General features: G+C 37.9%; 1 protein-coding gene across 18 annotated transcripts in view; it reads right to left on the bottom strand.

Annotated features, from left to right (window-relative positions):
- Nucleotides 1-15,586, bottom strand: part of gphna (gephyrin a) — a 128,089-nt gene that overhangs the window by 19,633 nt on the left and 92,870 nt on the right. For all 18 annotated transcript variants that reach the window (XR_004202687.1, XR_004202688.1, XR_004202689.1 and 15 more), the window contains 2 exons: nucleotides 2,142-2,234; nucleotides 1,898-1,953 (listed from right to left, as the gene is read on the bottom strand). Coding sequence is in view for 12 of the 18 variants with exons in the window: in XM_031787881.1 (XP_031643741.1) it covers nucleotides 1,898-1,953; nucleotides 2,142-2,234 (149 nt within the window). In the remaining 6 variants the exon portion in view is untranslated. The remainder of the gene's footprint in view (nucleotides 1-1,897; nucleotides 1,954-2,141; nucleotides 2,235-15,586) is intronic.

The following is a 15,586-nucleotide window of genomic DNA, read 5'->3' as shown; positions in this document are numbered from 1 at the left end:
TGTCCACAGTGGAGGCAGTGTGTCCATGATGTGTGTCCATAGCGGAGGCTGTGTGTCCATAGCGGAGGCTGTGTGTCCATAGTGGAGGCTGTGTGTCCGTAGTGGAGGCAGTGTGTCCATAGCGGAGGCAGTGTGTCCATAGTGGAGGCAGTGTGTCCATAGTGGAGGCAGTGTGTCCATAGCGGAGGCAGTGTGTCCATAGCGGAGGCAGTGTGTCCATAGCGGAGGCAGTGTGTCCATAGCGGAGGCAGTGTGTCCATAGCGGAGGCAGTGTGTCCATAGCGGAGGCAGTGTGTCCGTAGCGGAGGCAGTGTGTCCGTAGCGGAGGCAGTGTGTCCGTAGCGGAGGCAGTGTGTCCGTAGCGGAGGCAGTGTGTCCGTAGCGGAGGCAGTGTGTCCATAGCGGAGGCAGTGTGTCCATAGCGGAGGCAGTGTGTCCTTAGCGGAGGCAGTGTGTCCATAGCGGAGGCAGTGTGTCCATAGCGGAGGCAGTGTGTCCATAGCGGAGGCTGTGTGTCCATAGCGGAGGCAGTGTGTCCATAGCGGAGGCAGTGTGTCCATAGCGGAGGCAGTGTGTCCATAGCGGAGGCAGTGTGTCCATAGCGGAGGCAGTGTGTCCATAGCGGAGGCAGTGTGTCCATAGCGGAGGCAGTGTGTCCATAGCGGAGGCAGTGTGTCCATAGCGGAGGCAGTGTGTCCATAGCGGAGGCAGTGTGTCCATAGCGGAGGCAGTGTGTCCATAGCGGAGGCAGTGTGAGAATTCTAAAATGTACTATTTAAATGTATTATTATGGATTTAACCCAGAAAGCAGAGTGGAGTGTTGTAGAGAGAGAGACAGGGTATGTGTAGAGTAGAGAGAGAGAGACAGGGTCTGTGTAGAGTAGAGAGAGAGAGACAGGGTCTGTGTAGAGTAGAGAGAGAGAGACAGGGTCTGTGTAGAGTAGAGAGAGAGAGACAGGGTATGTGTAGAGTAGAGAGAGACAGGGTATGTGTAGAGTAGAGAGAGACAGGGTATGTGTAGAGTAGAGAGAGACAGGGTATGTGTAGAGTAGAGAGAGAGAGACAGGGTCTGTGTAGAGTAGAGAGAGAGAGACAGGGTATGTGTAGAGTAGAGAGAGAGAGACAGGGTCTGTGTAGAGTAGAGAGAGAGAGACAGGGTCTGTGTAGAGTAGAGAGAGAGAGACAGGGTCTGTGTAGAGTAGAGAGAGAGAGACAGGGTATGTGTAGAGTAGAGAGAGAGAGACAGGGTCTGTGTAGAGTAGAGAGAGAGAGACAGGGTCTGTGTAGAGTAGAGAGAGAGAGACAGGGTCTGTGTAGAGTAGAGAGAGAGAGACAGGGTCTGTGTAGAGTAGAGAGAGAGAGACAGGGTCTGTGTAGAGTAGGAGTAGAGAGAAAGAGAGACAGGGTCTGTGTAGAGTAGAGAGAGAGAGAGACAGGGTCTGTGTAGAGGTAGAGAGAGAGACGGGGTCTGTCTCTGTGTAGAGGTAGAGAGAGAGACGGGGTCTGTCTCTGTGTAGAGGTAGAGAGAGACGGGGTCTGTCTCTGTGTAGAGGTAGAGAGAGAGACGGGGTCTGTCTCTGTGTAGAGGTAGAGAGAGAGACGGGGTCTGTCTCTGTGTAGAGGTAGAGAGAGAGACGGGGTCTGTCTCTGTGTAGTGGTAGAGAGAGAGACGGGGTCTGTCTCTGTGTAGAGGTAGAGAGAGAGACGGGGTCTGTCTCTGTGTAGAGGTAGAGAGAGAGACGGGGTCTGTCTCTGTGGATTATCTTGTAATCACAGTGAGCCAGTGACCTGTGTAACTCCACATGGCAGGATAGCCCATAGGAATACACTGAGATACAGAGAGGGATGGAGGGAGGGAAACTCCAAAATATCAGGGCTCAAACTGTAAGGAGCTCACCTGCTGTCCTGCCTGTGACTCCCCAATGATGAAGCGATCTCCAGGACCGTCGGCCGCTGAGAGGAACAGAGAGAGGGATGAGAAATAGAAAGAGAGAGAGAGGTGGTGAGAGAAAGAGAGAGAACAGTAATGCCTCTATATCTGAAAACAAGCTGCAAGGGTCAAACTCACACAAAAACAAGCATGAACAGTTTGTAATGTCTCAAACTACAGAACTCTACACCTACTAAAACTGGCGTCTCACCTCGCACGGCGTAACCATCTTTGACTGATGCAGGGAACGGAGGCAGGTTGTCTTTGGCATAGACGTCCTGAGCTAAGACTCGACCCATCCCATCTAGAGTAGGATAGAATAGGATAAAGGAAGGAGAGAAAGAGAGAGAGAAACAGAGAGAGGAGAAAAAAGGTTGTAATTTCACACATACATTAAGGAGTACACAAGATGTGATATGCATGCTGGTGGGATAAGCTGTGTCCCTCGGCAGGGGAGGCAGAGTCCCTCTATGTGCGCGTGTGTGTGTGTGTGTGTGTGCGCAGTGCAGTGAGGATGGGGCAGAGAAGTTATAACCATGCTGTCACAATCTGTTGACAACAGCACAGAGACAGATGATGGTAGGACAAGACAGTGTTGAGTAGCTGTTGTTGAATGTGAAGAGGACAAAAGCCAGACACACAGAAAGGCCTACATCACATGAAACCTTTGCTATATGTGAGTGACAGAGAAAGGGGTGACGCTAGCTAGCTCTGACGCAAGAGGAGCTATTTATTACAGCCTCTCCTACACACACACACACACAGGCATTCAGAGACAAGCACCTCTAGGGAGAGAGTGAGGAGATCACTCAACACAGGAAAGAAGAAAAAACAGAGCCAGGAATAACAGAGAAAAAGAGAAAAGAGAGACAAAAAGAGAGAATAATAGAAAGAGAGAAAAAAGACAGAAAGAGAGATCGAGAAAGACAGAAAGAGAGAGAGAGACAGATAGAAAGAGAGAGATCGAGAAAGACAGAAAGAGAGAGACAGACAGATAGAAAGAGAGAGATCGAGAAAGACAGAAAGAGAGAGAGAGACAGATAGAAAGAGAGAGATCGAGAAAGACAGAAAGAGAGAGAGAGACAGATAGAAAGAGAGAGAGAATGATAGAAAGAGAGAGATCGAGAAAGACAGAAAGAGAGAGAGAGACATAGAAAGAGAGAGAGAATGATAGAAAGAGCGAATAATAGAAAGAGAGAAAGAAAGACAGAAAGAGAGAGAAAGAAAGAGCAAAAAACAGAGAGCAATGAATAGAGAGAAAGAAAGATAGTGTGAGTGTGACTGAGTGTGTGTGTGTGTGTGTGTGTGTGTGTGTGCTTTTGGGTTATCTATCCTTGTGGGGACCAGAAGGATAGTAAAACAAGGACATTTTGACAAGTGGGGACATTTTGCCAGCCGGGTTAGGGTTAGAATTAGGGTTAGGTATAAGGTATAAGGTTTTGAATGGGAATCAACCGTTTGGTCCCCAAAAATATAGTAAAACAAACGTGTGTGTGTGTGAGACAGAGAGTGAGAGAGAGAGAGAAAGAGAGAGTGGGGGAGGGAGAGAGTGGGTGGGAGAAGAGCTAATGAAGAGAGAGAACTAAAGATAGAGGGAGAGAAAGAGAGAGAGAGCAGGCTTCTCCTCTGTTGAAGGCTGATTAGAGGAGACTTAATGCTCTAAAATACCACATCTGATGAGCAGCTAAATATAAATCATCCCTTTTATACAAACAGATGAATACAGAGGTATCTATGGAAACAGAGGAACACACAGAATATACAGGGAGTGGAGTGCCACAACACAGTCGCCTCACCACAGCCAAACTTAACTGACTGAGAAGACATCCAAACTGTAGCTGGTTTATTTTATTTAACCTTTATTTAACTAGGCAAGTCAGTTAAGAACAAATTCTTATTTTCAATGATGGCCTAGGAACAGTGGGTTAACTGCCTGTTCAGGGGCAGAATGACAGATTTGTACCTTGTCAGCTCGGGGGTTTGAACTTGCAACCTTCCGGTTACCAGTCCAGCGCTCTAACCACTAGGCTACCCTGCCGCCCAGTGATGTTTATAACATCACACAAGTTCCCATGCAAAGCAAGACAAATGAACACACAGCATTAGCTAAGAAAGACTATTAGCTAAGAAAGACTATTAGCCCACAAAAACAATCTATTAGCGAAAACTCTATTAGCTAAGAAAAATACTTTAATAGCTAATAAATACTCTAACTCTCTATTAGCTAAAGAATCTCCATTAGCCAAGAAAAATACTATTAGCTAATAAAGATTCTACTAGCTAAGACTATTAGAAAATAAAAAGACTATTAGCTAATAAAGACTTTTAGCTAAGACTCTATCAGCCAAGAAATTGCTAAGAAAGAGACAATTAGTTAAGAAACAATATTAGCTAAGAAAGACTATTGGCTAAGAAAGAGACTAGTAGCTAAGAAAAATACTATATCATTTTAGAAAAAAACTATTAGCTAAGAAAGACTATTAGCTAAGAAAAATACTATCAGATAAGAAAAATATTAGCTAAGAAAAAGACTATTAGCTAAGAAAAAGAGTATTAGCTAAGAAAGACTATTAGATAAGACACTCTTAGCTAAGAAATACTCCCTATTAGCTAAGAAAGACTATATTAGCTAAGAAAGATGCTATTAGCTAAGACTATTAGCTAAGAAAGACTGTATTAGCTGAGAAATAGACTATCAGCTAAGACTATTAGCTAAGAAAGACTATTAGCTAAGAAAAACTATTAGCAAAGAAAAACTATTAGCAAAGACACTCCATTAGCTAAGAAAGTCTCTCTATTAGCTAAGAAAGACTCTCTATTAGCTAAAAAAGACTAATAGATAAGAACGACTATATTAGCTAAGAAAGACTATATTAGCTAAGAAAGACTATATTAGCTAAGAAAGACTATCCATTGGCTAAGACTATTAGCTAAGCAAGACTAATAGATAAGACTATTAGCTAAGAAATACTCTCTATTAGCTAAGAAAGTCTTTCCATTAGCTAAGAAAGTCTCTCTATTAGCTAAGAAAGGCTCTCCATTAGCTAAGAAATACTCTCTATTAGCAAAGAAAGACTAATAGGTAAGACTATTAGCTAAGAAATACTCTCTATTAGCTAATAAATACTCTCTATTAGCTAAGAAAGTCTCTCTATTAGCTAAGAAAGTCTCTCCATTAGCTAATAAATACTCTCTATTAGCTAAGAAATACTCTCTATTAGCTAAGAAATACTCTATTAGCTAATAAATACTCTCTATTAGCTAATAAATACTCTCTATTAGCTAAGAAATACTCTCTATTGGCTAAGAAATACTCTCTATTAGCTAAGAAATACTCCCTATTAGCTAAGAAAGACTATATTAGCTAAGAAAGACGCTTTTATCTAAGAAAGACTATTAGCTAAGAAAGACTACTAGCCAAGAAAAACTATTAGCCAAGAAAGACTATTAGCTAAGAAATACTATTAGCTAAGAAATACTATTAGCTAAGAAAGACTATCCATTGTCTAAGACTATTAGCTAAGAAAGACTCTCTATCAGCTAAGAAAGACTAATAGATAAGACTATTAGCTAAGAAAGACTATTAGCTAAGAAATACTCTCTATTAGCTAAGAAAGTCTTTCCATTAGCTAAGAAATACTCTCTATTAGCTAAGAAAGACTATTAGATAAGACTCTTAGCTAAGAAAGACTCTTAGCTAAGAAAGACTCTTAGCTAAGAAATACTTTTTATTAGCTAAAAAAGATCCTCTATTAGCTAAGAAAGACTTTCTATTAGCTAAGAATGTCTGTATTAGCTAAGAAAGTCTATTAGCTAAGAAATTGACTATCAGCTAAGCCTATTAGCGAAGAAAGACTATTAGCTATGAAAACTACTATATTAGCTAAGAAAAAGACTATTAGCTAAGACTCTCTATTAGCTAAGAACGACTCTGTTAGCTCAGAAAGACTCTCTATTAGCTAAGAAAGACTCTCTATTAGCTAAGAAAGACTATTAGCTAAGACTCTCTATTAGCTAAGAAAGACTCTCTATTAGCTAAGACTATTAGCTAAGAAAGATCCTCTATTAGCTAAGAAATACTCTATTAGCTAAGAATCTAATAGCTAAGAAAGTCTGCATTAGCTAAGTCTCTATTAGCTAAGAAAGACTCTCTATTAGCTAAGACTATTAGCTAAGAAAGATCCTCTATTAGCTAAGAAATACTCTATTAGCTAAGAATCTAATAGCTAAGAAAGTCTGCATTAGCTAAGTCTCTATTCGCTAAGAAAGACTATATTAGCTAAGCCTATTAGCTAAGAAAGACTTTTAGCTAAGAAAGACTATATTAGCTAAGAAAACTACTACATTAGCTAAGAAAAATACTATTAGCTAAGACTCTCTATTAGCTAAGAAAGACTATTAGCTAAGAAAGACTAATAACTAAGAAATACTATATTAGCTAAGAAAGACTATATTAGCTAAGACTCTCTATTAGCTAAGAAATAGACTATGAGCCAAGACTATTTGCTAAGAAAGACTATTAGCTAAGACTCTCTATTAGCTAAGAAAGAGACAATTAGTTAAGAAACAATATTAGCTAAGAAAGACTATTGGCTAAGAAAGAGACTAGTAGCTAAGAAAAATACTATATCATTTTAGAAAAAAACTATTAGTTAAGAAAGACTATTAGCTAAGAAAGACTATTAGCTAAGAAAAATACTATCAGATAAGAAAAATATTAGCTAAGAAAAAGACTATTAGCTAAGAAAAAGAGTATTAGCTAAGAAAGACTATTAGATAAGACACTCTTAGCTAAGAAATACTCCCTATTAGCTAAGAAAGACTATATTAGCTAAGAAAGATGCTATTAGCTAAGACTATTAGCTAAGAAAGACTGTATTAGCTGAGAAATAGACTATCAGCTAAGACTATTAGCTAAGAAAGACTATTAGCTAAGAAAAACTATTAGCAAAGAAAAACTATTAGCAAAGAAAAACTATTAGCAAAGACACTCCATTAGCTAAGAAAGTCTCTCTATTAGCTAAGAAAGACTCTCTATTAGCTAAAAAAGACTAATAGATAAGAACGACTATATTAGCTAAGAAAGACTATATTAGCTAAGAAAGACTATATTAGCTAAGAAAGACTATCCATTGGCTAAGACTATTAGCTAAGCAAGACTAATAGATAAGACTATTAGCTAAGAAATACTCTCTATTAGCTAAGAAAGTCTTTCCATTAGCTAAGAAAGTCTCTCTATTAGCTAAGAAAGGCTCTCCATTAGCTAAGAAATACTCTCTATTAGCAAAGAAAGACTAATAGGTAAGACTATTAGCTAAGAAATACTCTCTATTAGCTAATAAATACTCTCTATTAGCTAAGAAAGTCTCTCCATTAGCTAATAAATACTCTCTATTAGCTAAGAAATACTCTCTATTAGCTAAGAAATACTCTATTAGCTAATAAATACTCTCTATTAGCTAATAAATACTCTCTATTAGCTAAGAAATACTCTCTATTGGCTAAGAAATACTCTCTATTAGCTAAGAAATACTCCCTATTAGCTAAGAAAGACTATATTAGCTAAGAAAGACTCTCTATTAGCTAAGACTATTAGCTAAGAAAGATCCTCTATTAGCTAAGAAATACTCTATTAGCTAAGAATCTAATAGCTAAGAAAGTCTGCATTAGCTAAGTCTCTATTCGCTAAGAAAGACTATATTAGCTAAGCCTATTAGCTAAGAAAGACTTTTAGCTAAGAAAGACTATATTAGCTAAGAAAACTACTACATTAGCTAAGAAAAATACTATTAGCTAAGACTCTCTATTAGCTAAGAAAGACTATTAGCTAAGAAAGACTAATAACTAAGAAATACTATATTAGCTAAGAAAGACTATATTAGCTAAGACTCTCTATTAGCTAAGAAATAGACTATGAGCCAAGACTATTTGCTAAGAAAGACTATTAGCTAAGACTCTCTATTAGCTAAGAAAGAGACAATTAGTTAAGAAACAATATTAGCTAAGAAAGACTATTGGCTAAGAAAGAGACTAGTAGCTAAGAAAAATACTATATCATTTTAGAAAAAAACTATTAGTTAAGAAAGACTATTAGCTAAGAAAGACTATTAGCTAAGAAAAATACTATCAGATAAGAAAAATATTAGCTAAGAAAAAGACTATTAGCTAAGAAAAAGAGTATTAGCTAAGAAAGACTATTAGATAAGACACTCTTAGCTAAGAAATACTCCCTATTAGCTAAGAAAGACTATATTAGCTAAGAAAGATGCTATTAGCTAAGACTATTAGCTAAGAAAGACTGTATTAGCTGAGAAATAGACTATCAGCTAAGACTATTAGCTAAGAAAGACTATTAGCTAAGAAAAACTATTAGCAAAGAAAAACTATTAGCAAAGAAAAACTATTAGCAAAGACACTCCATTAGCTAAGAAAGTCTCTCTATTAGCTAAGAAAGACTCTCTATTAGCTAAAAAAGACTAATAGATAAGAACGACTATATTAGCTAAGAAAGACTATATTAGCTAAGAAAGACTATATTAGCTAAGAAATACTCTATTAGCTAAGAATCTAATAGCTAAGAAAGTCTGCATTAGCTAAGTCTCTATTCGCTAAGAAAGACTATATTAGCTAAGCCTATTAGCTAAGAAAGACTTTTAGCTAAGAAAGACTATATTAGCTAAGAAAACTACTACATTAGCTAAGAAAAATACTATTAGCTAAGACTCTCTATTAGCTAAGAAAGACTATTAGCTAAGAAAGACTAATAACTAAGAAATACTATATTAGCTAAGAAAGACTATATTAGCTAAGACTCTCTATTAGCTAAGAAATAGACTATGAGCCAAGACTATTTGCTAAGAAAGACTATTAGCTAAGACTCTCTATTAGCTAAGAAAGAGACAATTAGTTAAGAAACAATATTAGCTAAGAAAGACTATTGGCTAAGAAAGAGACTAGTAGCTAAGAAAAATACTATATCATTTTAGAAAAAAACTATTAGTTAAGAAAGACTATTAGCTAAGAAAGACTATTAGCTAAGAAAAATACTATCAGATAAGAAAAATATTAGCTAAGAAAAAGACTATTAGCTAAGAAAAAGAGTATTAGCTAAGAAAGACTATTAGATAAGACACTCTTAGCTAAGAAATACTCCCTATTAGCTAAGAAAGACTATATTAGCTAAGAAAGATGCTATTAGCTAAGACTATTAGCTAAGAAAGACTGTATTAGCTGAGAAATAGACTATCAGCTAAGACTATTAGCTAAGAAAGACTATTAGCTAAGAAAAACTATTAGCAAAGAAAAACTATTAGCAAAGAAAAACTATTAGCAAAGACACTCCATTAGCTAAGAAAGTCTCTCTATTAGCTAAGAAAGACTCTCTATTAGCTAAAAAAGACTAATAGATAAGAACGACTATATTAGCTAAGAAAGACTATATTAGCTAAGAAAGACTATATTAGCTAAGAAAGACTATCCATTGGCTAAGACTATTAGCTAAGCAAGACTAATAGATAAGACTATTAGCTAAGAAATACTCTCTATTAGCTAAGAAAGTCTTTCCATTAGCTAAGAAAGTCTCTCTATTAGCTAAGAAAGGCTCTCCATTAGCTAAGAAATACTCTCTATTAGCAAAGAAAGACTAATAGGTAAGACTATTAGCTAAGAAATACTCTCTATTAGCTAATAAATACTCTCTATTAGCTAAGAAAGTCTCTCCATTAGCTAATAAATACTCTCTATTAGCTAAGAAATACTCTCTATTAGCTAAGAAATACTCTATTAGCTAATAAATACTCTCTATTAGCTAATAAATACTCTCTATTAGCTAAGAAATACTCTCTATTGGCTAAGAAATACTCTCTATTAGCTAAGAAATACTCCCTATTAGCTAAGAAAGACTATATTAGCTAAGAAAGACGCTTTTATCTAAGAAAGACTATTAGCTAAGAAAGACTACTAGCCAAGAAAAACTATTAGCCAAGAAAGACTATTAGCTAAGAAATACTATTAGCTAAGAAAGACTATCCATTGTCTAAGACTATTAGCTAAGAAAGACTCTCTATCAGCTAAGAAAGACTCTCTATCAGCTAAGAAAGACTAATAGATAAGACTATTAGCTAAGAAAGACTATTAGCTAAGAAATACTCTCTATTAGCTAAGAAAGTCTTTCCATTAGCTAAGAAATACTCTCTATTAGCTAAGAAAGACTATTAGATAAGACTCTTAGCTAAGAAAGACTCTTAGCTAAGAAAGACTCTTAGCTAAGAAATACTTTTTATTAGCTAAAAAAGATCCTCTATTAGCTAAGAAAGACTTTCTATTAGCTAAGAATGTCTGTATTAGCTAAGAAAGTCTATTAGCTAAGAAATTGACTATCAGCTAATAAATACTCTCTATTAGCTAATAAATACTCTCTATTAGCTAAGAAATACTCTCTATTGGCTAAGAAATACTCTCTATTAGCTAAGAAATACTCCCTATTAGCTAAGAAAGACTATATTAGCTAAGAAAGACGCTTTTATCTAAGAAAGACTATTAGCTAAGAAAGACTACTAGCCAAGAAAAACTATTAGCCAAGAAAGACTATTAGCTAAGAAATACTATTAGCTAAGAAAGACTATCCATTGTCTAAGACTATTAGCTAAGAAAGACTCTCTATCAGCTAAGAAAGACTAATAGATAAGACTATTAGCTAAGAAAGACTATTAGCTAAGAAATACTCTCTATTAGCTAAGAAAGTCTTTCCATTAGCTAAGAAATACTCTCTATTAGCTAAGAAAGACTATTAGATAAGACTCTTAGCTAAGAAAGACTCTTAGCTAAGAAAGACTCTTAGCTAAGAAATACTTTTTATTAGCTAAAAAAGATCCTCTATTAGCTAAGAAAGACTTTCTATTAGCTAAGAATGTCTGTATTAGCTAAGAAAGTCTATTAGCTAAGAAATTGACTATCAGCTAAGCCTATTAGCGAAGAAAGACTATTAGCTATGAAAACTACTATATTAGCTAAGAAAAAGACTATTAGCTAAGACTCTCTATTAGCTAAGAACGACTCTGTTAGCTCAGAAAGACTCTCTATTAGCTAAGAAAGACTCTCTATTAGCTAAGAAAGACTATTAGCTAAGACTCTCTATTAGCTAAGAAAGACTCTCTATTAGCTAAGACTATTAGCTAAGAAAGATCCTCTATTAGCTAAGAAATACTCTATTAGCTAAGAATCTAATAGCTAAGAAAGTCTGCATTAGCTAAGTCTCTATTAGCTAAGAAAGACTCTCTATTAGCTAAGACTATTAGCTAAGAAAGATCCTCTATTAGCTAAGAAATACTCTATTAGCTAAGAATCTAATAGCTAAGAAAGTCTGCATTAGCTAAGTCTCTATTCGCTAAGAAAGACTATATTAGCTAAGCCTATTAGCTAAGAAAGACTTTTAGCTAAGAAAGACTATATTAGCTAAGAAAACTACTACATTAGCTAAGAAAAATACTATTAGCTAAGACTCTCTATTAGCTAAGAAAGACTATTAGCTAAGAAAGACTAATAACTAAGAAATACTATATTAGCTAAGAAAGACTATATTAGCTAAGACTCTCTATTAGCTAAGAAATAGACTATGAGCCAAGACTATTTGCTAAGAAAGACTATTAGCTAAGACTCTCTATTAGCTAAGAAAGAGACAATTAGTTAAGAAACAATATTAGCTAAGAAAGACTATTGGCTAAGAAAGAGACTAGTAGCTAAGAAAAATACTATATCATTTTAGAAAAAAACTATTAGTTAAGAAAGACTATTAGCTAAGAAAGACTATTAGCTAAGAAAAATACTATCAGATAAGAAAAATATTAGCTAAGAAAAAGACTATTAGCTAAGAAAAAGAGTATTAGCTAAGAAAGACTATTAGATAAGACACTCTTAGCTAAGAAATACTCCCTATTAGCTAAGAAAGACTATATTAGCTAAGAAAGATGCTATTAGCTAAGACTATTAGCTAAGAAAGACTGTATTAGCTGAGAAATAGACTATCAGCTAAGACTATTAGCTAAGAAAGACTATTAGCTAAGAAAGATCCTCTATTAGCTAAGAAATACTCTATTAGCTAAGAATCTAATAGCTAAGAAAGTCTGCATTAGCTAAGTCTCTATTCGCTAAGAAAGACTATATTAGCTAAGCCTATTAGCTAAGAAAGACTTTTAGCTAAGAAAGACTATATTAGCTAAGAAAACTACTACATTAGCTAAGAAAAATACTATTAGCTAAGACTCTATTAGCTAAGAAAGACTATTAGCTAAGAAAGACTAATAACTAAGAAATACTATATTAGCTAAGAAAGACTATATTAGCTAAGACTCTCTATTAGCTAAGAAATAGACTATGAGCCAAGACTATTTGCTAAGAAAGACTATTAGCTAAGACTCTCTATTAGCTAAGAAAGACTCTTTTAGCTAAGAAAGACTCTTTTAGCTAAGAAAGACTCTTTTAGCTAAGAAAGACTATTAGCTAAGACTCTCTTAGCTAAGAAAGACTATATTAGCTAAGACTCTATTAGCTAAGAAAGACTGCAACCTGATGCCTTTCATCACAACAATGTTAGGAGCAACAAAGAGAGGGGCACCATAAAATACCCCCACTACACCCTCACTCTATTCTCCCATTATAAACTGGGTGGTTCGAGCCCTGAATACTAATTGGCTGACAGCCATGTTATATCAGACCATGACAAAATATTTCTTTTTACTGCTCTAGTTACGTTGTTTAGCAGTTTATAAAAGCAATAAGGCACCTCATGGCTTGCGATATATAGCCAATATACCACGGCTAAGGGCTGTGTCCAGGCACTCCGTTGTGCGTAAGAACAACCCCTATCCGTGCTATTTTGGCCATATTTAAAAAAAAATATATAATTTACCTTTATTTAACTAGGCAAGTCAGTTAGGAACAAATTCTTATTTACAATGATGGCCTAGGAACAGTGGGTTAACTGCCTTGTTCAGAGGCAGAACGACAGATTTGTACCTTGTCGATCTAGCAACTTTTCAGTTCCTAGCCCAACACTCTAACAACTAGGCTACCTGCCGCCCCTATAACACACCTCCTCGGGCCTAATTACTTAATTAGAGGATAGACAGACAGATGCACGGTGTACACTGGCCCTGTTGAAGACAGACAGATGCACGGTGTACACTGGCCCTGTTGAAGACAGACAGATGCATGGTGTACACTGGCCCTGTTGAAGACAGACAGATGCATGGTGTACACTGGCCCTGTTGAAGACAGACAGATGCACGGTGTACACTGGCCCTGTTGAAGACAGACTGATGCACGGTGTACACTGGCCCTGTTGAAGACAGACAGATGCACGGTGTACACTGGCCCTATTGAAGACAGACAGATGCACGGTGTACACTGGCCCTATTGAAGACAGACAGATGCACGGTGTACACTGGCCCTATTGAAGACAGACAGATGCATGGTGTACACTGGCCCTGTTGAAGACAGACAGATGCACGGTGTACACTGGCCCTGTTGAAGACAGACAGATGCACGGTGTACACTGGCCCTGTTGAAGACAGACAGATGCACGGTGTACACTGGCCCTGTTGAAGACAGACAGATGCACGGTGTACACTGGCCCTGTTGAAGACAGACAGATGCACGGTGTACACTGGCCCTGTTGAAGACAGACAGATGCACGGTGTACACTGGCCCTGTTGAAGACAGACAGATGCACGGTGTACACTGGCCCTGTTGAAGACAGACAGATGCACGGTGTACACTGGCCCTGTTGAAGACAGACAGATGCACGGTGTAGACTGGCCCTGTTGAAGACAGACTGATACACGGTGTACACTGGCCCTGTTGAAGACAGACAGATGCACGGTGTACACTGGCCCTGTTGAAGACAGACAGATGCACGGTGTACACTGGCCCTATTGAAGACAGACAGATGCACGGTGTACACTGGCCCTGTTGAAGACAGACAGATGCATGGTGTACACTGGCCCTGTTGAAGACAGACAGATGCATGGTGTACACTGGCCCTGTTGAAGACAGTCAGATGCATGGTGTACACTGGCCCTGTTGAAGACAGACAGATGCATGGTGTACACTGGCCCTGTTGAAGACAGACAGATGCATGGTGTACACTGGCCCTGTTGAAGACAGACAGATGCATGGTGTACACTGGCCCTGTTGAAGACAGACAGATGCATGGTGTACACTGGCCCTGTTGAAGACAGACAGATGCATGGTGTACACTGGCCCTGTTGAAGACAGACAGATGCATGGTGTACACTGGCCCTGTTGTAGACAGACAGATGCATGGTGTACACTGGCCCTGTTGAAGACAGACAGATGCATGGTGTACACTGGCCCTGTTGTAGACAGACAGATGCATGGTGTACACTGGCCCTGTTGAAGACAGACAGATGCATGGTGTACACTGGCCCTGTTGGACAACCCAAAACACAAGCTTCTTCTGGACTTGTTTTATTCATCAGTATTCTTCAATATGTCACCATGAGACACAGTACATGTGTGTGTGTGTGTGTGTGTGTGTGTATGTGTGTGTGTGAGAGAGAGAGACCTCAGATAGTTTTACAACCAACAAAGTGAATCATACGACACCATTCTTGCTACACACACACAGCCTCCACCTTTTCAATTCAGTTTAAAATGTATAGCCAATCTATTTCATCGCTCTACGGGCCCATCCATTTTTTAGGTGTTAATTTAAACAATATATTAACCAGCAAGACAAAATAGCACTTTGTAAAGTAACCGGAGTCCACAACTTTACTGCCATCGGAAAGTGTGAACAGCAGCATGTGACAACAGCATGTTGACAGTACACTATTGCCCATATTTACGTTGGGTTTGTCTCAGAGAGCATTTGGCTCATTACAATGCACTAGCTCACTGTGTGAGTGATGCTCAACTGTATCCACACACCCTACACCCAACGTTTTCTTTCAGAGATCAGATAAAGAGTGACATAAAAGTTGGGTTTTTAAAGGACAGTGGGTGGGATTCAAACTGCTAGACCACCCCAGGCGACCTACAACAACTGTTGATCAGGGTCATACAGTAAGTCTACTGGTGAGGTCAAAGTGTAAGACCTTTGGTTTAAAAAAAAAATATTTCACCAGGTAGGCCAGTTGAGAACAAGTTCTCATTTATAACTGCGACCTGGCCGTTAAGTGAATTATTGTATTGTCACCTCCCTAAATGTGTTTTTTTTTTGTTACGTTAGTGAGGTAAGTGTCCCTGTCACAAAGAGTGTTTGTTCCTTCCTGTCCGTTGTTCGCTCGATCCTGATTGCTTGGCTGACCCCAGTGTCGGACTGCGTCCCGGCGCCGGGCGGATGTGGCAACATGACTACACAGCCAACTCTCCCAGAACTGGGTCACTCACACCGACAGAGAGAAAGATAAAGAGAGCGAATGAGAGGGAGAGAAAGCGAGAACTATGTCTCTAAGCACCTGAAGTTGGTCTATGTGAAGTCAAAACCTGGATCCATCAATGTGAGGTCTAGGGGATTTGCCCAAAGGTTTGGATGTTTGGGACGTGATTAAGAGGTGTGTGCTGTTCAATAATAATTTACATAAATGTTTACATGACATCTAACATGGTGCAGGAACTGGACATGGACTGAACTGC

The sequence above is a fragment of the Oncorhynchus kisutch genome, linkage group LG14 (assembly GCF_002021735.2).
Source record: "Oncorhynchus kisutch isolate 150728-3 linkage group LG14, Okis_V2, whole genome shotgun sequence".
NCBI classification, from domain to species: domain Eukaryota; kingdom Metazoa; phylum Chordata; class Actinopteri; order Salmoniformes; family Salmonidae; genus Oncorhynchus; species Oncorhynchus kisutch.
This window is presented reverse-complemented; position numbering and strand designations above follow the sequence as displayed.